This window comes from Clavelina lepadiformis, chromosome 8 (assembly GCF_947623445.1).
Source record: "Clavelina lepadiformis chromosome 8, kaClaLepa1.1, whole genome shotgun sequence".
Taxonomy (NCBI): domain Eukaryota; kingdom Metazoa; phylum Chordata; class Ascidiacea; order Aplousobranchia; family Clavelinidae; genus Clavelina; species Clavelina lepadiformis.
Genome location: NC_135247.1, coordinates 2,261,054 through 2,284,057, shown reverse-complemented (window position 1 = coordinate 2,284,057; position 23,004 = coordinate 2,261,054). Strand labels below are relative to the sequence as shown.

At 37.3% G+C, this 23,004-nt stretch overlaps 3 protein-coding genes and 1 pseudogene across 4 annotated transcripts; all 4 read left to right on the top strand.

Annotated features, from left to right (window-relative positions):
* The first annotated feature begins 3,308 nt into the window (after window positions 1–3,308).
* LOC143468609 (sodium- and chloride-dependent GABA transporter 2-like) lies at window positions 3,309–6,827 on the top strand. The gene is made up of 12 exons (XM_076965940.1): window positions 3,309–3,485; window positions 4,024–4,155; window positions 4,341–4,617; window positions 4,702–4,834; window positions 4,912–5,046; window positions 5,246–5,349; window positions 5,462–5,555; window positions 5,626–5,769; window positions 5,940–6,080; window positions 6,169–6,375; window positions 6,459–6,626; window positions 6,702–6,827. The coding sequence occupies exons 1-12, from the start codon at window positions 3,317–3,319 to the stop codon at window positions 6,774–6,776; spliced, it is 1,779 nt and encodes a 592-aa protein (XP_076822055.1). The 5' UTR covers window positions 3,309–3,316; the 3' UTR covers window positions 6,777–6,827.
* Window positions 6,828–8,366: 1,539 nt separating this feature from the next.
* On the top strand, window positions 8,367–13,009 carry LOC143468605 (sodium- and chloride-dependent GABA transporter 2-like; annotated as a pseudogene). The gene is made up of 13 exons (XR_013119007.1): window positions 8,367–8,730; window positions 9,486–9,711; window positions 10,090–10,221; window positions 10,403–10,679; window positions 10,764–10,896; window positions 10,972–11,106; window positions 11,265–11,368; window positions 11,486–11,579; window positions 11,650–11,793; window positions 11,964–12,104; window positions 12,194–12,400; window positions 12,484–12,651; window positions 12,727–13,009. The product of XR_013119007.1 is annotated as a sodium- and chloride-dependent GABA transporter 2-like (transcript).
* Window positions 13,010–13,163: 154 nt separating this feature from the next.
* On the top strand, window positions 13,164–17,005 carry LOC143469858 (sodium- and chloride-dependent betaine transporter-like). Its single transcript, XM_076967716.1, has 12 exons — window positions 13,164–13,781; window positions 13,911–14,042; window positions 14,226–14,502; window positions 14,574–14,706; window positions 14,774–14,908; window positions 15,145–15,248; window positions 15,356–15,449; window positions 15,530–15,673; window positions 15,755–15,895; window positions 16,015–16,221; window positions 16,358–16,525; window positions 16,591–17,005. The coding sequence occupies exons 1-12, from the start codon at window positions 13,616–13,618 to the stop codon at window positions 16,666–16,668; spliced, it is 1,779 nt and encodes a 592-aa protein (XP_076823831.1). The 5' UTR covers window positions 13,164–13,615; the 3' UTR covers window positions 16,669–17,005.
* A 194-nt stretch (window positions 17,006–17,199) lies between these two features.
* On the top strand, window positions 17,200–22,319 carry LOC143469857 (sodium- and chloride-dependent GABA transporter 1-like). Its single transcript, XM_076967715.1, has 12 exons — window positions 17,200–18,855; window positions 18,932–19,063; window positions 19,206–19,482; window positions 19,551–19,683; window positions 19,759–19,893; window positions 19,969–20,072; window positions 20,210–20,303; window positions 20,370–20,513; window positions 20,849–20,989; window positions 21,151–21,357; window positions 21,450–21,617; window positions 21,692–22,319. Exons 1-12 carry the CDS (start codon window positions 18,678–18,680, stop codon window positions 21,794–21,796), a joined length of 1,818 nt encoding a protein of 605 aa, XP_076823830.1. The 5' UTR covers window positions 17,200–18,677; the 3' UTR covers window positions 21,797–22,319.
* Window positions 22,320–23,004: the final 685 nt, after the last annotated feature.

Genomic DNA, 23,004 nt, shown 5'->3' with positions numbered 1-23,004 from the left:
TGGAAGATGAAGATGGCAATAGTAGCAGTTGTAGCAACTGCAGTGACACCGATTCCTCAAAATCTTCACAAATGCAGAGTGAACCGAAGCCTTTTACTCAAGATCAGCTAAACGACCTAGTTCGTGATTTAGATTTATCTAAAGAAGCGTCTGAAGTTCTGGCTTCTCGCCTCCGTTATCATAACAATCTTGATTCGGCAACAAAAATAACGTTTTACCGGGACAGAGAAAAAATGTTAATGTTTTCTCTCCAGAAGATAATTTTGTTTATTGTAATAACATCGAAGGACTTCTTTCATCTATGGGTTTACTTGAATGTAAACCAGAAGAATGGAGGTAAATTCATTGACAGCTCCAAAAACAGTTTGAAATGTGTGCTACTTCACAACTGAAAAAAGTTCGCCTGAATTCCCATTGGCCACTCAGTCGTTTAAAAGGAACACTACCAAAGTCAAAAAATGCTCCTGAAGAAACTTTCTTATACTGAGCATAACTGGGAGATATACGTTGATTTGAAAATGGTCAACCTTCTCTTAGGACAACAAGGCGGCTACTCCAAGTATCCCTGCTTTATTTTTTACTGGAGTAGTCGGGTCACTGATCAACACTGGATTAAAAAGGAATGGCTCATACGTGAACAAGTTGTGCACGGAGATAAAAGCATTGTAAATGAACCTTTCGCCAGTCGTGATCTCATCATTTTACCCCCATTGCACATTAAATTGGATTTGATGAGACAATTTGTCAAGGCCTTAGATAAAGATGTTGCTTGTTTTGATTACCTGTGCAAATTATTTCCTGGTCTTAGTATTGAAAAGCTGAAGGAAGAAGAAGCTGAAGAAGGCAGCCTGGCACTCTTTCGTTGCAGTTGTAAAAGGATTTCTTGGAAACACAAAAGCAAGCAACTATGTGGATCTCGTACAAGTGATGCTTACGAACTTTCAAGTTCTTGGATCAAGGATTAGCATAAAATTTCCCTATCATATTTAGTCAGTTGGATCGCTTCCCAGAAAACCTCGGAAATATGAGTGAGGAACAAGGTGAAAGGTTTCACCAAGATATCAAGGTAGATGGGATACTCACATGATGGCAGATTAATGCTGGTGCGTAATGCGAAGCTGTCCACAACAAGACTACAAGCGAAATTTGTACAAGAGGACTTTCCTGTAGATGACTTCAAACTAATTTGAGTAAATAACTAGAGTGCATCTAAGAACTTCACTAATGCACATCTTGAGATGGATATATTTCTTTGTAAAGTGTTTTGCTTTCAATACTCCGTGGTAAATGAAAAAAATTGATTGCTTGTTCATTTCGTCTTTGTTTACAAATTGTCGTCTTTCTTGTGTAGGCTTAGGCATACTTGGTTTGTTATTACCAAATTACTGCTATTTATTGTTCACTTCAAGCAAGTTTTAATGTGGTATTGGAAGCTTAGTCTCACAAATTGCAATATGTTAGGAGAATCCGATGAAAATACGAATAAATGGGGCATTTTTTGTGTTGAATGTATGGAAAAGAATAGATTTATGCAGCACTTCTTCATTTAGCTAATCTCATTGTGTCTTTAACATTTGCGTATTCTGGTGGTTTTAGTACAGATAGACTTACTACAGCATTTAATATAGGCTGTTCCTTAAGATAATATGCAACTTAGCTTCAAAATTAAAAGGTGCTAAAATTAACGAAATCCGCTAGTATTTTAAAAACTAGAGCCAATTTGCAAAAACTAATGGCATTTTCGAGCTCAGCGCTCCTGATATACTCTAAAATTGTTCTTACCATCCATGCCAAAATTTTTTTGCTGGCCAGTGATAATCTTTTACATGATCTCCAGGATTTTGTTCTAAAAATGTTTTTATAACAGAAAAAAAAGAAACCAATTTTAAAATAGCGAACATCTGCTTATCAACGTCTGCTTGGATATAGCACAGCGTAAAAAACAAGGGGTTTTGCTACAACTAAACGTTGAATATATTTTCACGAAAACACTTGGTGGTAACAGTTTGTTCACCTTAGTTCACATTGTCGTGAATCCTGACATGGTTCCTTGCATGCGGAACGACAAGTGACAGAATGAAAAACAGCTTCCTGGCACGTGCGGAAACGGTTGCTTTACGCTTTTGCGAGAAGGAGATTGGAGCGGAAATAATGGCACTAGAAGTAGATTTTGATGTTTGTTTATACTAGTGTCCTAGCATTTGAAATACGTTTGGCCGATAAATCCGCAAAGAAAAATTTCGCTGACAGATATTGCAATGCTCAGAATGCTTAGAGGGATACTCGTGTATCACGTGTTAAATGTTCTCCACTTTGTGCAAAATTCATCATGAAGCGCAAAGTATCTACACATAAGTACTATTTGCAAAAATCTGTCACCCATTACCCGCAGCGAAATATCCAAAGATATACACAAAGATAACAATGCAAATCAAATGCAACAAACAATCATCCAATGAAGTCGTAAAGAGCAACGTTTAGCTGGCATCGAATGCTGAAGACTTAGCGAGTATATATAGGCCGGATTTGACTGAAAGTTTGACTGCAGGGTTTGACTGATAGTATTTCAACCAAGTAAAAACTTGACAAAAGAGCCACGTACCTGCAGAAGTTTGTAGTAAACATGGTTATTTTTTATAAAGACGTTCGTATTCAGGTGGGTCTATTTTTGCCAGTGGGCCTGGGGCTGCAGACTCATCATGCAGCCTTGTACGCCTTAATCCGCTACTGTACTTAGTACGTAGACTATATACAGTTCGACAAGTTCGTACTTATACTTTATGATAAGACGTAAATGTTAGTACCCTTTATATCATCAACAAACTAGCTCAGCTAAAATTGTGAAGGAAATTGCTAGGAATTCAGCTGAACAACGGAAATAGCGTAGGTTTCATGAGAACGACACCGCTAATTCCGTAAATGCAGATGGCATTAAACTAATGCGCGTTAAGAATGGTGGAGCCTTTATCCGGCAAATGATAAGCTGATATGATAAGTCAAACTTAATTTAACGTTGTACCCATTTCGTGAATTTTTTGGTTGCTTCTTGTTTCCGAGCATTGTTGCAGTTACGCAATTTAGCTTTTTCTATTGTACACTGCACTGCAACAAGAATGCCAAATAGATATATACTTAACAACATAGGTCATGATTTCAATTCTATAATGCAGTGTTCTAATTAGTGATGACTATGAGAGTAGTGCAGCGTGTGTAAACTGTAAGCATGTTTGTGTAAAATAATAATAACGTTTATCTGCAGCTGCAAAGAAAAAAGTTGTTACATATATGTAGCTGTTGAAACGATAAAAAGTGAGCAATGATATCGAGTTCTGGCGATACTGACAAAGACGTGGTTACAAAAACGACAAAAGTCGAGAGACAAACGTGGAGTAAACCGTGGGATTTCCTAATATCAAGCGCTGGTCTTTCAATTGGACTTGGTAACATTTGGAGATTTCCATATTTGTGCTTCAAGTATGGCGGAGGTACAAATGTTTGAATTAGTTAAATTAAAAAAGCATACTTTGACATACAAACGCTGTTGGCCGACTTAGATATAACGTTGTTTAGATAATGCAACGCGATGTTAAATTTATACGGAAAATATAGATTTAAATTTTCGTCAAAGATTATTTTTTATAATTTGTAACTTACAGTTAAATTACGTGCTTAAACATAACGCTTTATTTGCTACCACCACATTAAGTGCAAATTATTTCCAATTTGCCCCGACGACTGCTTAGAAACATTAACAATGTAACGTACATGATGAGAAAAGCTAATGTTGTTTTTTACTATATTATACATGGACGCGGAAATGGTTTAATTTCTATTAGGCATAGTGGGTGTTAACATTTTACCACGTATCGCGTATGATCAAAACCTCACTTATAACACACATATATACTATAAAATATAGCAAACACACTTTCTAGATCATTTCAAGTTAATATGTTTACTGGTAAAACATGTATGACGTACCGTTATACGTACCGCAATACCGTTTAATTTCCAATTCTCCAGGTGCATTTCTTATTCCGTACATGTTATCTATTGTCCTTTTGGCGATACCGCTTTTGATGTTGGAGGTCTCACTTGGGCAATCAGTAAGGAAAGGTGTAATTGCGTCATGGGCAACTGTACCTTTGTTTAAAGGTAAAATATTTTAATACCCTAATAACTAACTGCAGAGAGCTTTCGTGTAAAATTTCGCGTATGCACACATCGAACCCTTAGTAAATCATGAAGCTATTGTGCATATATACGAGTATGTAGGCAAGGGAAATAATGTCTCCCGTTGTCTCTCATTATCTATCATTTTATCCCAATGTTTTATCCAGGTATTAGCCTGGCAGCAGGAATGCTAATGATCCATTCCAACATCTCTTACCCAGTGATATTAGCATGGGTACTGAAATACTTGGTGTCGTGTTTTTCTCGAAACTTACCTTGGGTTAGTTGTGATAATGAGTGGAACACCGAACACTGCGTGAGTTACAAGCAGGCTAGTCATGAAAACCAGACCAACAACCTTCTCAATGTATCAACAATTGTACGTCAAGCTACAAACGAAACAGGGAATCTCTTTCAAATGTCTTCAGCTGAAGAGTTTTGGAAGTAAGTATAGTTAAAGAAAACTTCTTACTTGGACGTAAGTGGAAACAAACGTTACAAACATAACAGACCTATTTTCCATTTCAGTTACGGAGTCTTGGGAATTTCCAAGGGACTTAATCACGTGGGGTCTTTGCGAGCTGATCTTGTACTTTATTTGGCTGTGATATGGATTCTGGGATATCTAGCAACATTTAAAGGAATTAAATGGTCAGCTAAGGTAATCAAAGGCACGTAGCCTACATTGTAACATGAAGTGATGATCACTCCAATACTTGAACATACAAGATCTTGCAGGTAGTTTACTTCACGGCAACTGTTCCAATTATTTTGATTATAATCGTCACTATCAAAGGAGCAACAGTAGAGGGCGCGTCTGTTGGAATTTACTACTATCTAAAACCGGATATGACAAAATTGCGAAACCCAGAGGTAAAAATTGACAAAGCGTAATGCCATGAAAGTTAGCAATAGCAAAATAACGGTTAGTTTTTTAGCACATTTCATACGTTTTATATAGTTATAATCAGCAAACCATGCAAGATATTCCAAAGCGCAATTTTGCATACTATTCAAACGCATGTATCAGCGGCAATTATGATTTGGACATGGATCAGAACTATTTTTTCAGGTGTGGATTGGTGCAGCGACCCAGGTTTTATATTCCTACGGTTTGTGTGGCGCTGGCATGATAACTATGGGAAGCTACAACAAATACCATCAAAACTTTATCAGGTATGTACATAACTGGAAAAAACATTTGAAAATTACGGTTTATTTGGACACGGATAGAAAATTGCAAAATGCACTTATTATTGTAAGTGATAAAATAACAACGTTTTTTTAGAGACGTGATTATTTTCACGGTATCAAACGGATTTGCGAGTTTCTTGTGCGGTTTTGCCGTTTTCTCTACTTTAGGATCGATGGCGTTCTATCAGGTATTAACTGACTTTTCTAACGTGGAAACTTGGCGTGTTAAACTAACTCTTTGATATTATGTTAATAAAGAACTTGACTATGGTTGAAGTAGTCCAGTCGGGACCAGGATTAGTTTTTATAGCTTACCCACAAGCTTTGACGTTGCTTCCTCTGCCACAACTATGGAACGCTATATTTTTCCTTACTTTATTACTCCTTGGATTGGATTCGCAGGCATGTGCTTATGTGTGGCAATTTATGCTGAGCAATTAAAAAAAGAAAATCTGTAACAACCATTCAGTTTCTTCATCAAACAATAACAACTGCAGTATATGTACACAGTATTATTATTATGATAATCTTTCACCAGTTGTGCTTAGCCTAATACAAATACTTTTCCGCAGTTTGTGTATATGGAGAGCTTCTGTGCGCTTTTTATGGATTTTTCTGTTCGTTTACGAGAATTTCACAAATACTCCAGAGAAATATTCCTGGCACTTTGTAACATTGGATTCTTCTTAGTTGGACTTTCGTGCGTCACGGAGGTATAGTGTCAACTGTTCCTTAAGCTACTGTTCCATGCTGGAAACGTTAAAAAGTTAAATAATCAGCATTTTTTGTGTTGAAAAATAGGGTGGAATTTATGTCTTTGAGATATTTAACACCTATGGCGTGGCTGGATGGTGTTTGTTCTTCATAGCTGCTTGTGAGTTTGTGGCAGTTGGGTGGGTGTACGGTGCTAGTCACTATTGGAAGCAAATTAATCGAATGATAGGACCCAGCAAATTACAACCTGTGGTTACTTTTATTTGGAAGTTCTTTGGCCCATCGATTTGTTTGGTAAGTCTTTTGTATAAAATAATGAGACATTACATTGAATTATAATTCATTAATGAAATAATTTCACTCTGTGCCACATGTAGGCCGTCTCTGTTTATTACGTTGCGGCACACACACCATTGACTGTTGGAAGTTACGTTTATCCGCCGTGGGCACAAGTCATATGCCATCTTGTTTCTGCTAGTTCTGCCGTCTGGATTCCTCTGTATGCCTTCTATCTTGTTGCCACTTCTAAAAAATCTTTGTCTCAGGTTAGATGTTGAAAAAAAGTTTCTGCAAAATGTAAAATCTTGCATGCATTACTAATCGGTTCTTTTTATCAACAGTTACGCCGGAAGGAAAAGAACAAAATAACGAACATAAGTCTTACCAGCACAGACGAAAAAGAAATGATGATTTGAAGGCCGACACATGAAAAATCAATGTAGAATGCAGCAAAATTGCAACCATCTTATCCAATACATATCAATCAACCCATATACGTTATTACACTGATACAATCTAGTTCTAGTTATTCAGAATTCTGACATGCACAACAAGCTTTGTGACGTTACTTGTAATGCTAGGTTGGATTGAGAATGAGATTGAAACTAGAATATGTACAATATATATAATATATGTGTATGTGTATACAACTAAAAAAACTGTACAAACCAAGTGTCTGTTGGGACAGGTAACAGGCAATGCGTGTGGGTAAATATAGAGGTTCACACGAGAAATGAGACTACCTCAAGCAAACTACGCAAACCAGTTTGCGTTTGAGATGAGCCTTTCAAAGTGCGCAAACGTCATCTAGTTTTGAAAAAAAATGTCTTTTTTGTTTATAATAGTCAATTACATTAAAGCCATAAACCATATAGTCGGTACGCTTGATGTGTATTGCTGGCCTGCACAAAATGCAAAGATTTTCGGTAAGGAATCTAGCAAACGTCAAGTTAAATTACAATTTTAAGGTCGCATATATCGGTTTGTAAAAAGAGAATCAATCAATCTCTTTTTATCGTTGAAAGCATTTCATTCATGCGGTAGTGTCATAATAAGGAGAGTCATGGCCACGGCATCGAAGAGCTTCTGAAAACGTTTTCAGGTTACCTAGCAAACGTATCTCGTTTTTGAAAAGCATTTAACCGAAACCAGGTACATAGAAAGTGCACGATAAATGCAAAAACTTGTCTAAATCTTTACTCGTTTGAAAGCTTTTTCTCCGACACCGCACGTTTGGTGTCGATCTTGAAACAGAAGGTGATAATGGGCCAGTTGTATGATGATATCATCCTAACTGTGTTCAGAATTATTAGACTGAAGAGTAGTTAACGAAGATGTCAAACCATGAGTCGGCGATTTTTATGTAAAAAGCGGAAGTTGGACATTGACAGGCATTTGATAACAGACTAGCTAAAATTTTATGTTTTTATAAAGGACAAATCAAAATAAATTTCACCAATTGTAACTCAAATTTTTTTCTGTCAATGCAGAATAGGAAATTAACAGTTAGTTCGAAAAAGTTGCAATGTCTAAAATTTGTAGGAAGTGAACAAAGTTCAACCTTAAAAACAGTTGCTGTGTTTTACGATGAGCTAAATGCAGTCAGTATTTTGAAAGTAAGTGTCACTTTTGGCCTCTGTTGCAAAAATTACCTGTTTTAGAGTTACCGACTAACACATATAATCTTCTACATGATTTCGAGGATTTTGTTCTAAAAATGTTTTTATAACAGAAAAAAAAGAAACCAATTTTAAAATAGCGAACATCTGCTTATCAACGTCTGCTTGGATATAGCACAGCGTAAAAAACAAGGGGTTTTGCTAAAACTAAACGTTGAATATATTTTCACGAAAACACTTGGTGGTAACAGTTTGTTCACCTTAGTTCACATTGTCGTGAATCCTGACATGGTTCCTTGCATGCGAAACGACAAGTGACAGAATGAAAAACAGCTTCCTGGCACGTGCGGAAACGGTTGATTTACGCTTTTGCGAGAGGGAGATTGGAGCGGAAATAATGGCACTAGAAGTAGACTTTGATGTTTGTTTATACTAGCGTCCTAGCATTTGAAATACGTTTGGCCGATAAATCCGAAAGAAAACATCTCGCTGACAGACAATGCAATGCTGAGAATGCTTAGAGGGGTACTCGTGTATCATATGTCAACTGTTCTCCACTTTATGTAAAATTCATCTACAATCGCAAACTATCTACACATAAGTACTATTTGAAAAAATATGTCACCCATTACCCGTAACGAAATATCCAACGATATACAAAAAGATAATAATGCAAATCAAATGCAACAAACAATCATCCAAAGAAGTCATTAAGAGGAACTTCTAGCTGTCATCGAATGCTGAAGATTTAGTGAGTATATATAGGCCCACTGTAAAATTCATGTTTATTTGCATTTCGTTATACAGGGTTTGACTGACAGAATCAATCAAGTAAAGTTTGACAAAAAAGCCACGTACTTGCAGAATTTTGCAGTAAACACGGTTACATTTTGATAAGGATGTTCGTATTCAGGTTTGTCTATTCTTGCCAGTGGGCCTGGGGCTGCAGACCCATCATGCAGCCCCGTACGCCTTAATCCGCTACTGTACTTAGTACGTAGACTATACAGTTTGACAAGTTCGTACTTATACGTTATGATAAGACATAAATGTTAGTACCCTTTATATCATCAACAAACTAGCTCAGCTAGAATGGTGAAGGAAATTGCTAGGAATTCAGCTGAACAACGGAAATAACGTAGGTTTCATGAGAACGACACTGCTACTTCCGTAAATGCAGATGGCATTAAACTAATGCGCGTTAAGAATGGTGGAGCCTTTATCCGGCAAATGATAAGCTGATATGATAAGTCAAACTTAATTTAATCTTGTACCCATTTCGTGAATTTTTTGGTAGCTTCTTGTTTCCGAGCATTGTTGCAGTTACGCAATTTAGCTTTTTCTATTGTACACTGCACCGCAAAAAGAATGCCAAGTAGATGTATACTTGACAACATAGGTCATGATTTCAATTCTATAATGCAAGTGTTCTAAGTAGTGATAAGAGTAGTGCAGCGTGTGTAAACTGTAAGCAGGTTTGTGTATAATGATAACGTTTATCTGCAGCTGCAAAGAACAAAGTTGTTACATATATGTAGCTGTTGAAACGATAAAAAGTGAACAATGATATCGAGTTCTGGCGATACTGACAAAGACGTGGTTAAAAAAACGACAAAAGTCGAGAGACAAACGTGGAGTAAACCGTGGGATTTCCTATTATCAAGCGCTGGTCTTTGCATTGGACTTGGTAACATTTGGAGATTTCCATATTTGTGCTTCAAGTATGGCGGAGGTACGAATGTTTGAATTAGTTAAATTTAAAAATCATACATTGACATACAAATGTTGTTGGCCGACTTAGATATAACGTTGTTTAGATAATGTAACGCGATGTTAAATTTATACGGAAAATATAGCTTTAAATTTTTATCAAAGATTATTTTTTATAATTTGTAACTTACAGTTAAATTACGTGCTTAATCATATCACTTTATTTGCTACCACCACATTAAGTAAAAATTCTTTCCAATTGGCCTCAACGACTGCTTAGAAACAGTAACAATGTAACGCACATGATGAAAAATGCTAAGCTTGTTTTTTACTATATTATAAATGGACGCGGAAATGGTTTATGACTTAATGCAATACCCTTTAATTTCCACTTCACCAGGTGCATTTCTTATTCCATACATGTTATCTGTTGTCCTTTTGGCGGTACCGCTTTTGATGTTGGAGGTCTCACTCGGACAATCAGTTAGGAAAGGTGTAATTGCGTCATGGGCAACTGTACCTTTGTTTAAAGGTAAAACATTTTAACACCCTATTAACTAACTACAGGGAGCTTTCGTGTAAAACTTCGCGTAAGCACACATCGAACCTTTAGTAAATCATGAAGCTATTGTGCATATATACGAGTATGTAGGAAGGGAAGGGAAATAATGTCTCCCGTTGTCTCTCATTATCTATCCCAATGTTTTATTCAGGTATTAGCCTGGCAGCTGGAATGCTAATGACCCATTCCAACATCTCTTACCCGGTGATATTAGCATGGGTTCTGAAATACTTCGTGTCGTGTTTTTCTCAAAACTTACCTTGGGTTAGTTGTGATAATGAGTGGAACACCGAACACTGCGTGAGTTACAAGCAGGCTAGCCATGAAAACCAGACCAAGAACCTTCTCAATGTATCAACAATTGTACGTCAAGCTACAAACGAAACAGGGAATCTCTTTCAAATGTCTTCAGCGGAAGAGTTTTGGAAGTAAGTATAGTTAAAGAAAACTTCTTACTTGGACGTGAGTGGAAACAAACGTTACAAACATAACAGACCTATTTGCCATTTCAGTTACGGAGTTTTGGGAATTTCCAAGGGACTGAATCAGGTGGGGTCTTTGCGACCTGATCTTGTACTTTATTTGGCTGTGATATGGATTCTGGGATAACTAGCAACATTTAAAGGAATTAAATGGTCAGCTAAGGTAATCAAAGGCACGTAGCCTACATTGTAACATGAAGTGATGATCACTCCAATACCTGCACACAATACCTTGCAGGTAGTTTACTTCACGGCAACTGTTCCAATTATTTTGATTATAACCGTCACTATCAAAGGAGCAACACTCGAGGGCGCGTCTGTTGGAATTTACTACTATCTAAAACCGGATTTGACAAAATTGCGAAACCCAGAGGTAAAAATTGACAAAGCGTAATGCCATAAAAGCTACCAATAACAAAATAACGGTTAGTGTTTTAGCACATTTCATACGTTTTATGTAGTTATAATCAGCAAACCATGCAAGACATTTTAAAGCTCAATTTTGCATACAATACAATACAATTTTTTCAGGTGTGGATTGGTGCAGCGACCCAAGTTTTATATTCCTACGGTTTGTGTGGCGCTGGCATGATAACTATGGGAAGCTACAACAAATACCATCAAAAATTTATCAGGTAGCCTATGTACATAACTGGAAAAAATTTTGGAAAATTACGGTTTATTTAGACAGGGATAGAAAATTGCAAAATACACTCATTTTTGTAAGAGATAAAATAACAACGTTTTTTTAGAGACGTGATTATTTTCACGGTATCAAACGGATTTGCGAGTTTCTTGTGCGGTTTTGCTGTTTTCTCTACTTTAGGGTCGATAGCGTTCTATCAGGTATTAATTGACTTTTCTAATGCGGAAACTTGGCGTGTTAAACTAACTCTTTGATATTGTGCTAATAAAGAACTTGACTATGGTTGAAGTTGTCCAGTCAGGGCCAGGATTAGTTTTTATAGCTTACCCACAAGCTTTGACGTTACTTCCTCTGCCACAACTATGGAACGCTATATTTTTCCTAACTTTATTACTCCTTGGATTGGATTCGCAGGCATGTGCTTATGTGTGGCAATTTATGCTGAGCAATTAAAAAAAGAAAATCTGTAACAACTATTCAATTTCTTCGTCAAACAATAACAACTGCAATACTGTATGTGTACGCAGTATTATTATTATGACAATCTTTCCCCAGTTGTGCTTAATACAAATACTTTTCCGCAGTTTGTGTATATGGAGAGCTTCTGTGCGCTTTTTATGGATTTTTCTGTTCGTTTACGAGAATTTCATAAATACTCCAGAGAAATATTTCTGGCAGTTTGTAACATTGGATTCTTCTTAGTTGGACTTTCTTGCGTCACAGAGGTAAAGTGTCAACTGCTACTTAAGCTACAGTTCCATGCTGGAAACGTTAAAAAGTTATTTAAATCAGCATTTTTTGTGTTGAAAAATAGGGTGGAATTTATGTCTTTGAGATATTTAACACCTATGGCGTGGCTGGATGGTGTTTATTCTTCATAGCTGCTTGCGAATTTGTGGCGGTTGGGTGGGTGTACGGTGCTCGTCACTATTGGAAGCAAATTAATCGAATGATAGGACCCAGCAAATTACAACCTGTGGTTACTTTTATTTGGAAGTTCTTTGGCCCATCGATTTGTTTGGTAAGTCTTTTGTATAAAATAATGAGACATTACAAAAAAATATAATTCATTATTGAAATTCTTTCATTCTGTGCCACATTTAGGCCGTCTCTGTTTATTACGTTGCGGCACACACACCATTGACTGTCGGAAGTTACGTTTATCCACCGTGGTCACAAGTTATATGCCATCTTGTTTCTACTAGTTCTGCCGTCTGGATTCCTCTGTATGCCTTCTATCTTGTTGCCACTTCTAAAAAATCTTTGTCTCAGGTTAGACTTAGAAAAAACGTTTCTGCAAAATGTAAAACCCTGCATATATTACTCATCGGTTCTTCTTATCAACAGTTACGCCGGAAGGAAAAAAGCAAAATAACGAACATAAGTCTTACCAGCACAGAGGAAAAAGAAATGATGATTTGAAGGCCGACATATGAGAAATCAATGTAGAATGTAGCAACATTGCAACCATCTTATCCTATGCATATCAATCAACCCATATACGCTATTGCACTAATACTCTAGTTCTAGTTATTCAGGATTCCGACTTGTAAAACAAGCTTTTTGACGTTACTTGTAATGCTAGGTTGGATTGAATACTAGAATACGTACAATATATATAATATACGTGTATGTGTTTACAACTAAGAAAATTGTACAAACCTAGTGGCTGTTGGGACAGGTAACAGACAATGTGTGTGGGTAAATATAGAGGTTCACACAAGAAATGAGACTACCTCACGCAAACTACGCAAACCGGTTTGCGTTTGAGATGAGCCTTTCAAAGTGCGCAAACGTCATCTAGTTTGAAAAAAATGTCTTTATTATTTATAATAGTCAATTACATTAAAACTATGAAACATATAGTCGGCACGCTTGATGTGAATTGCTGGCATGCACAAAATGCAAAGATTTTCGATAAGGAATCTAGCAAACGTCAGGTTAAATTACAATCTTAAGGTCGCATAAATCTGTTTGTTAAAAGTGAAAACTCCACGCGTATACACTAACGCGATTGAAATAACGACTAACGAAAATGAATCAATTTATCAAATACCGACTGGTTCGGTATAGATAAGGAAATTAAAATTTCCTGAACCTTTCATGAAAGAAATCAAACGGGCACGATTTTGGCTACATATCCAATGCATACTATTCATTGCCATTTGGGCTCGGCAGATCGTTAATGCAGTCATAGTTGGTGCCATATAGATTGGGTAGACAGTAATTGCAAGCAATGGAAAGACCATTGAAAATGGACAACAGTTGTACCTCAAAAAAAACGAAGACGAAACGGGAGACATGGAGTAAGCCGTGGGACTTTGTTATTTCTAGCGCAGGAATGTGCATTGGACTTGGAAATATTTGGAGGTTTCCTTATCTATGCTTTAAGTATGGCGGAGGTAAGATGACCCGCAACAGAAATACTAGATTCAGAAGGGCAATACATGATTCATGTTAAACTAAACCTTAAATACAAGTTCAAAGAGTTTATCCGATATCAACACTTCTAAACTTGTTTTAATATGCAGGTGCTTTTCTAATTCCATACATCCTCGCAGTTGTTGTGTTAGCAATTCCATTGACAATATTAGAAGTCTCACTTGGTCAATCGGTACAAAAGGGTGTAATAGCTTCGTGGGCAACAATACCAATATTTAAAGGTATGGAAAACGATTTTATTATAAATTTAAAATATTAAAATATAAATAAAATTATACATAAATAAATTAAAAAAACGACTAAGCATCGAATTAATTGAGGCAAAACAAACGTAATAATCAACTAAGGTAGTCTTTCATGATAGACCTAACGATTAACCTTAAGCGTTACACCACATTTTACAGGAATCAGTTTAGCCAGCGGAGTGTTAATGTTTCATTCCAACATGTCCTACCCGGTAATATTAGCTTGGGTTTTCAAATATTTTGTGTCGAGTTTTACTCAAAACCTTCCCTGGATGAGTTGTAATAACGAATGGAACACAGAACATTGCATAGAATTGTTTTATGGTGGCAACGGTACAGCAATCAAAACCTTAAATAATTTCAATGAGATAATGCCAAACACAACTAACAGATCATGTGCAACGGTTTCAATGTCTGCAGCAGAAGAATTTTGGAAGTAAGTTTTGAAAAAAGCAACAAGCAAGTATAATCCAATACGGTATGTGTTAACTCAATCCGCAACTGCAGTTATGGAATTTTGGGGGTTTCGCGAGGACTGCACGACATAGGCGGACTGCAGGGAGATCTCGCGCTCTATTTGGCTGTCATCTGGATCCTTGGTTACTTGGCGATTTTCCAGGGAATCAAGTTGTCAGCAAAGGTATGTATCATTAATTCGCTATCACCAAAATCAGTGTCATATTCAGACAACATCTCTAACACATCAGGTGGTATACGTCACCGCAACACTCCCAGTTGTTCTCATAATAATCGTGACGATCAGAGGGGCAACACTAGAAGGCGCGTCGTTGGGAATCGATTACTATCTCAGGCCAGAACTAAGCAAACTACAAAATCCAGAGGTATGTTGCCTCAGGTTTGAAATTGCTCCTATAAATAATAACTCCAAAAATTTCAATGTAGGAGCAACCTATCGGTGTTTAATCGTTTTGTGAATCAAAAATCAACGCAAAGTGAGACTGATATAAAAATTGCTATTTTTAAATTCTTTCAACGCCACGATGGGCAAAATTCCCATTCTAACTATATCTTGTGTAGCCCATACTATACTAACTATAGTTTTTATTTTGTGTTGCAGGTGTGGATAGGAGCTACCTCCCAAGTTTTTTACTCCTATGCGTTGTGTGGAGCAGGACTTATTACTTTGGGAAGCTACAACAAATACAACCAAAATTTTATCAGGTCAAAACGTAACGGCCTTAAAATCCTCTTAAAATCACAGTCACATTGAAGACTTAGTGCGACATATTTGAACATGATTTATTTTGAATTGTGCTTTCGATTGACAGGGACAGCATATTGATTGCATTCTTTAACGGTTTTGCAAGTTTTCTCTGTGGATTCGCTGTTTTCTCAACTTTGGGATCAATGGCCTATTTTCAGGTGCAGTTTACAAACAATTAATCGCCTCATATTGACATATAAATAAAAACCATTCAAAGACAAGTAAACTTGTCAACTAGAACTTAACAATCCAAGAAGTTGCTCAATCAGGGCCAGGACTGGTCTTTATAGCTTATCCACAAGCGTTAGCTTTGTTGCCTTTGCCACAATTTTGGAACATTATATTTTTTCTGACATTGCTACTCCTTGGATTCGATTCACAGGTAATAACCTGTTTCATCTAAACTAAAAATAAGCACTCAAATTGATTTAAAGAGATCAGCGGAAGTTTATAAATTTGACAGTTTGTTTACATGGAGAGCTTCTGTGCTCTGTTCATGGACATCAATCCTCGTTTAAGAAAGTGCCATAAATATTCCAGACAACTTTTCCTCGCCATCTGTTGTGTTGGCTTCTGTTTACTGGGAATGATTTTCATGACAAAGGTTGGATTTTTTGATTTCATTGTTATATTAACAAAAGTTTATAGACATCTTTGGAGTGAGGCAAAAAGCTAAGCAAATATTTTTGATTATCAACATTAGATTGTATTATCTTTTAACAGGGGGGCGTATATGTCTTTGAAATGTTCAACATGTACGGAAAAGCGGGATGGTGTTTATTTTTCATAGCTGCTTGTGAATTTATAGCAATTGGATGGGTGTACGGCGCTGACTGCCACTGGAAAGAGATTAACCGAATGATAGGACCTCGTAAAATACAGCCGATAGTTACTGTTGTGTGGAAATACGTTGGACCGATATTGTGTCTGGTAAATTGACAAATAAAAATAACGTACTATTATTTTACAATTCAGATATTGACCACTTGAAGTCGTAGAAGCGTTGATTACGCCGTGTGCTGTACAAGTGTACAGCGTTTGACAAAGTCACAGTTTACATGTGCAGGCGATGTCAATATACTACGTTACTGCACATAGCCCGCTATCTTATGGAAGCTATGTGTATCCGGTCTGGGCCCAAGTTGTTTGCCACCTGATATCAACCAGCTCTGGTATCTGGATTCCCCTGTACGTGTTGTACCTTCTCGTAACTACAAAGAAGCCGTGGTCCAAGGTGGGAACGTTGTGAGTTAACCAAAATGTAGTTGCCTTGCTCAACTGGTACGTTTGTTATGGCAGCTGCGTCGAATGGAAACAAGCAACAAAAGAGAAAATCTAAGCGATTCTTTCAAAGAAGAAAAACTGGAAATGATGTGAGACGTGGGAACTGCAGTGACCACGTAGATATATTTAAGCAAACTGTAAACAATATGGCGTAAGGGCTACCAGCTACTTTCAACTTCTAAATACATCTAAACTGCAATTAAATTTTGCTTGGTGAAGATAATAGCAGCAGCAATGATATTACAACCCTAAAAATGTGGTGGCCGATACAGAACGATTTTTTAAGTGGTATCGTTGGTGGTGAGTGGCTGTATTAAACGAGATGGTAAAAAAGGTACTGTAGATATAAATTGTAGCTTTGGACTCTGCGTTTGAGCTTTCTTTTTCGTTCAAAATTAACGGCTTATGAATAAACTAAATTATACGTTTACTGTGTGCAAACCACCTATTTACTAGTGAATTTACATTTCACAGCCAAAAATGACGAGAAAAGAAAAGAAAAAAGTAACCGTGCAATTTTATCGACCACGAGAACAGAAAAAAATGCTATTATAAAACGGTAATCGACCGATCGCGTGAGCACAAAACCTGAAAGGAGACAGCCAGTGACAAATGTGATCAGACTGGTGATGAGCCTGGTAAAGTGACTAGACGACAGCCATCTAAGGTCTTAAGAATGTTGGTACTATCAACGTAATTGCCCTATAAAATGCTTCCTAAACGCTGGTTATAAGTTAAGTGCGAATCAAATTGTAACACTGCAAGTGCCAGTGCGATGAACAAAAAACTGGAGTTTCTAATCGTTATTTGGCATCAGTCAGGCTGTGGCTTCGCCAAAAAGCTGATGGAAATAAAAACGAAATGGGCAGAACATAAACGCATTATAAACCAATGAAGCGAAATAGGTTTGTCACATTGACGGAAACCAATTGTAAATCTCACGAACAGCACAGTGCTTCGGCGATGAGTCAAAACTCGACATCCATGCTTTGACAACAAAAATGCTAGAACCGGTGTATAGGACATTCTGGAAAACAGGAAGCTGGGTTGCCAATCATAAAGCCTAAACAATTTCCTATTCCTAGTTCAATAAGTTATATTCAAATTCAGTACCGCATTTTACCAGAGGAACACCTTTTAATACTGGAAGGTTTTAGCAAAAACGTATTTTATAAATATGTTTTTCTCTCAGTCCTTAAGAAATGCAGAAGCGGTTTTGGCTGAAGTATATCAAGCATTAATGGTTCTAGTATAGTCTATACTAAGTTGTGCACGTATATTCTGGCTGTGAGTTTCTTAATAATTATAAAGGTTAAATGAATAATAAGCTGATGGTCGACAGGCGTTGTCCCAACAACAAACGCAGAAAACCCCTAGAGGATTATTTGGTCCAATTCACAGTTGGAAGCATACTATTCACAGAGGTGTTGGTATACAATGCAAAAAAATTACCGGAACGTTCAGATATGAGCTATCAAAGTGAATCAGTTAACAGATAAAATGCCTGTTAACAGTTAACCACTTAAAGCTAGAATGAGGGTCTGTCGCAAAACTGCCACACTTGTCACTTGTGGAAAAAGGAACAAAGTCTGATTATAGAGATTAAAGAAAATATAGTAAAACCAATGAAATTTTGTTGCTTGACGTCACATTTGAAAAGGACATCGGTCTAATGTAATCATAAGCCAGCAAATAATGTGGAGGTCATCGTCTCTTATTTTATGTTTTAAAGCTTGTAATTTGTTAATGTAGGCGCAAGATGCAAGAAGTCGTTTGCATCTCTCATGGGTATTTTAAAGGCACTTAGTTTAAAAAGTGAATTCAAATTATAAATTTGATGTTAAGCAGTTATCAGTTATCACTATCATACATTTGATCGTTACGGTTGTGAATAGTTTACAACTTTACATGTTTACAAAAATTATAAACATATTAACCATTTTGCTCGCTAAACAACCGACTGCATCTACCTAATTTTATAGAGCCAATTGCAAAAGCACAGGAGTTTGAGAACAACAGTAACAAAAGCACTTACATCATCGTGGTTGTGGACCATACTGTAGAAAACTATTAAGTTAAGAGCGAAGTTTGTGAGCTGAACAATGGAATCAATATCTTATTCAAGCGAATCGACGTCGAGCATGGAAAAGAATATGTCACAAGACAAACCGCGACAGACTTGGAGCAAACGCTGGGATTTTATTCTATCGAGCGTTGGAATGTGCATTGGTTTGGGAAATATTTGGAGGTTTCCTTATCTTTGCTTCAAATATGGTGGAGGTTGGTTGGGTTTCTACGCATTGTTCTATAGCTTTTTAGGTTTACTGTTAAATATTGCTGGTACAATTGTAATCAGGTGCGTTTCTATTGCCGTACTGGTTGTCTGTCCTAATCTTGGCTATTCCGTTACTGATTCTTGAAGTTTCGCTTGGCCAGTCGGTACGAAAAGGTCTAATGGCGTCTTGGTCTACGGTCCCTATATTTAAAGGTAAGGAAATAAAGTATAGCTCTGGAGTTAAACACACGGTTGTGTGAGACATTATGTGCTTGTTGTAACATTATTCCGTATGACGTCGTGTTTCAATGGACTCGATGCGAACATTTGTCATTCTTTGTGGTTTTGTTTGCAGGCATTGCTTTTGCCGGCTCCGTTTTAATCTTCCATTCAAACTTCTGCTACCCAGTCATACTAGCTTGGGTTTTAAAATATTTAATTTCAAGTTTTAATGCGCGGTTGCCTTGGGCTACTTGCGATAACGCGTGGAACAGAGATGGTTGTAAGGGCATTCTAGATGAAATTTCCAACTTATCAAATGCATCCGCTTTGAATACGAGTACAGTACCGCGAATTGCATGGAATCATACAAACGAAACCAGCACTATGTCGTCGGCAGAACAGTTTTGGAAGTAAGTATTGCTTGCGTAACATAAAGGTTTATAGGAATAAGAACGATCTTTAACAAAAGCCTTTACAGCTATGAGGTACTGGGAATTTCTTCAGGAGTCGAAACAATTGGCAATCTTCGTGTAGACCTCGTGCTTTATCTTGGAGTAATCTGGGTTCTGGGTTATTTTGCAACTTTTAAAGGGATAAAATGGTCAGCAAAGGTCAGAAATCACTTCTAAAACGTCATCGCCATTTTAACTGACAGTTATTGCTCTACTAAAACGAAGAATTACCAGGTGGTTTACTTCACTGCAACGGTACCGATTGTCTTGATACTTGTCGTGGTCGTGAGAGGGGCAACGTTAGAAGGTGCCTCATTGGGAATCTATCAATATCTGACACCAAACGCAACACTGCTGAAAAATCCTGAAGTAACAAACATTCACGAGTAAAATGCTGTCTGTTGCAGTGTGAAAGTCTAAAACGTATATTCCTATATCTTGCAGGTGTGGATTAGCGCAGCCACGCAAGTTCTATATTCGTGCTGCTTGGGGACTGGTAGTCTCATTACTCTCGGAAGTTACAACAAATATCACCAAAATCTTCTGACGTACGTAAAGCGCAAAGAAATCAGTTGTTGAAAACCATGGACCGCGCGCTTAAAAAAATTATAATCGACTTCAATAATGCATAACGGCAGTGCCGTGTTACTTTAAGTCAGCTAATAACGGTATTACTGTTTACCAGAGATATTCTGATGATCGTAGTTTCAAATGGTCTGGCAAGTTTTCTTTGCGGATTTGCCGTTTTTTCAACTTTGGGCTCCATGGCGCATTTGCAGGTTGGTTGAACTAATATAAAGACTACAGGACGAAGCCGGTTTTTACAACGATTTTGTATGACTCAGAACCGAACTATGGATGAAGTCGCACAGTCTGGGCCGGGATTAGTTTTCATAGCTTATCCACAAGCGTTAACTTTCTTGCCTTTACCGCAGTTTTGGAACGCCATGTTTTTCCTGACAATCCTTCTTTTGGGCTTCGATTCGCAGGTGAACACTTTATCATGCATTGTACGAGTCAACTTACCGTTGAATCTAATTTGTTTTGAACGTTTTGTCATCTGAAGCATAATTAAAGATGGCAATAAAATCATCGGTCCATAAACTAAGACTAACCGTAAAAATCGTCGTATCCCGCTTGGACTAGCTGTGGGCAATGCAAAAGCCTTGATGCAAACAACTAGCAGCTTCCGAAGAAAAGAAGGTGTCAAATACCAGACTGCACCACCATCGTGAATTACTTCCGAAAGACACTTATAACACCCTTCTCGTTTCAACGAAATTAGGCTTTGATTCTATTCAAGTGTGACTCGAATATGCTTTAGTTCGTTTACGTCGAAAGCTTTTGTGCATTCTTTCTCGACTACATTCGGCCATTGAGAACATTCCACAAATATTCAAGGCAAATCTTTCTGGCTTTCAGCAGCGTAGGCTTTTACCTTGGAGGTCTCATTTTTATGACTGAGGTGAAAGAAATTCAGTACTTTACTTTGTATCTCTATTTCTAGCTGTTAGCTATTATGTATCTAGTATCTACATATAGGCCAAACCGTTTCAAGATATTGACCTTTACCCAAGGTCCAGAATTCCAACCTACAAACTGAACTAAAATTTTTATCATGTACAGGGTGGCGTTTATGTCTTTGAAATGTTCAACACATATGGCATAGCAGGATGGAGTTTGTTCTTCATATCTGCATGTGAGTGTATAGCAATTGGTTGGGTGTACGGTGCTGACCGTCACTGGGATGAAATCAACCGAATGATAGGACCTAGCAAGATCCGACCTCTGATTATTTTCATGTGGAAATACGTGACTCCAATTTTATGTCTGGTTAGTACAACCGAAATCTATCTGCATTAATTTTAAGGTGACGTTTGCTATTACACCCAGCTATTTCGTTACCTTTTTGTGGTTAAATGTAGGTGGTATCCGTTTATTACGTAACTGCGTACAGTCCTTTGGCTTACGGTAAATACATCTATCCACCGTGGGCTCAAGCTCTTTGTCAGATTATTTCAGCAAGCTCAGCCGTGTGGATCCCTCTTTATGCCGTGTATATTGCCATAACTTCGAGGAAGTCTTGGAAAGAGGTCAGTTGTCAGAGAACGCTAGGATTTTAACACCTGGTTTTGCAGAAGAGTAACAGTTGTATATTGACCCACAGCTTCGGCGCAGACAAGACAAACAAAAACAATCAACAAAGGGAGATAAGATGTGCAGTGAATTTTATAACGGTCACGAAAATGATGAAAATGAGGAAATGCTGTAAAAACCTTTGATGACAAAAAAGATTAAATTACACAAATTCCACTACTACACAAATTCCAAAAATCTCGACTCAACGCTACTGCACAAATGGACGAAAATAGTTTATTTAAACAGGTTTCATTCCATATTTACTTCGAGTCAAATTGCTTTACTTTATCAAGGGTACGCAAACTTCCACGCAAACGTCTTAGAGTCTTTGAATAGCAACTGTTTTCTTGCTAGTTACTTTGTTTAGCGTGTACATGACAACTACATACATGAATATTTACAGTATGTACTGTAGACATGGCTACCAGACAAATTTAATTTATCAAGCAATTACAAAACTTATGCTCATATTGGGCCAATGTTGTACCTTATGATACATTCTCTGAATGCATATATATTACGTGCTCATATACTGAATGCTATGTAATGCTCATATTGTGCATATAGAAAGCTTTTCTCCGTTGCTTAGGGAGAATTAAAAGCAAACTTTGCAAGCATAGTGCAGTTTTTGCGAATAAACAATTTAAAAAACAGTGTATCGAAACGTAATGAAAACTCAATATTGAAAAGCAGAAACAAGTAATCATATTGTTATTTATAAAACGCACTGTTTGATTATGAAAGGCCAGCACTACCTAAAATACTGAAGGAGATTATGTCTTATTTGTTCAGTGCTCTCTGGCCTACTCATTAACGCAGTGTAACGATGAGCGCATTCAAATAACCGGTAAAACGATAGCTACAGATCTTCCTGTGGTTTATAATTATGAAGCATGGACTAAATAAGCGACATGCCTTGAAGCCCTCACGTGAAACGACGGCAATTCGTGTGTCATACCAATTGCGCTAATGTAGTAAAACACTGTTGCCGCACTCGGTTATCAAATGACGACAAAGATAGGGGAGCACGACATATGGCCGCGGGAAAGTGGCCGCGAACAAACTCACCGGGGTCAACTGAACGTGACGTAAATTGACCGCAGACAAACTGACTGTGACATAAACTGGCCGGCGATCAAATTAACCGTCGATAAATTGGCCGGCGATCAAATTAACCGGCGACAAATTGGCCGTCAAAAGGTCAAAATTTTAAACTCGGTAGTATATGATATGTAAAGTAAATATTTGTTTGTAACTATTTCCTTTGTTTTTAACAAAATTGTTTTTTATTTCAATACACATTGAAACGTTTATTGAAATAAACAGAAGTGACTAGATAGT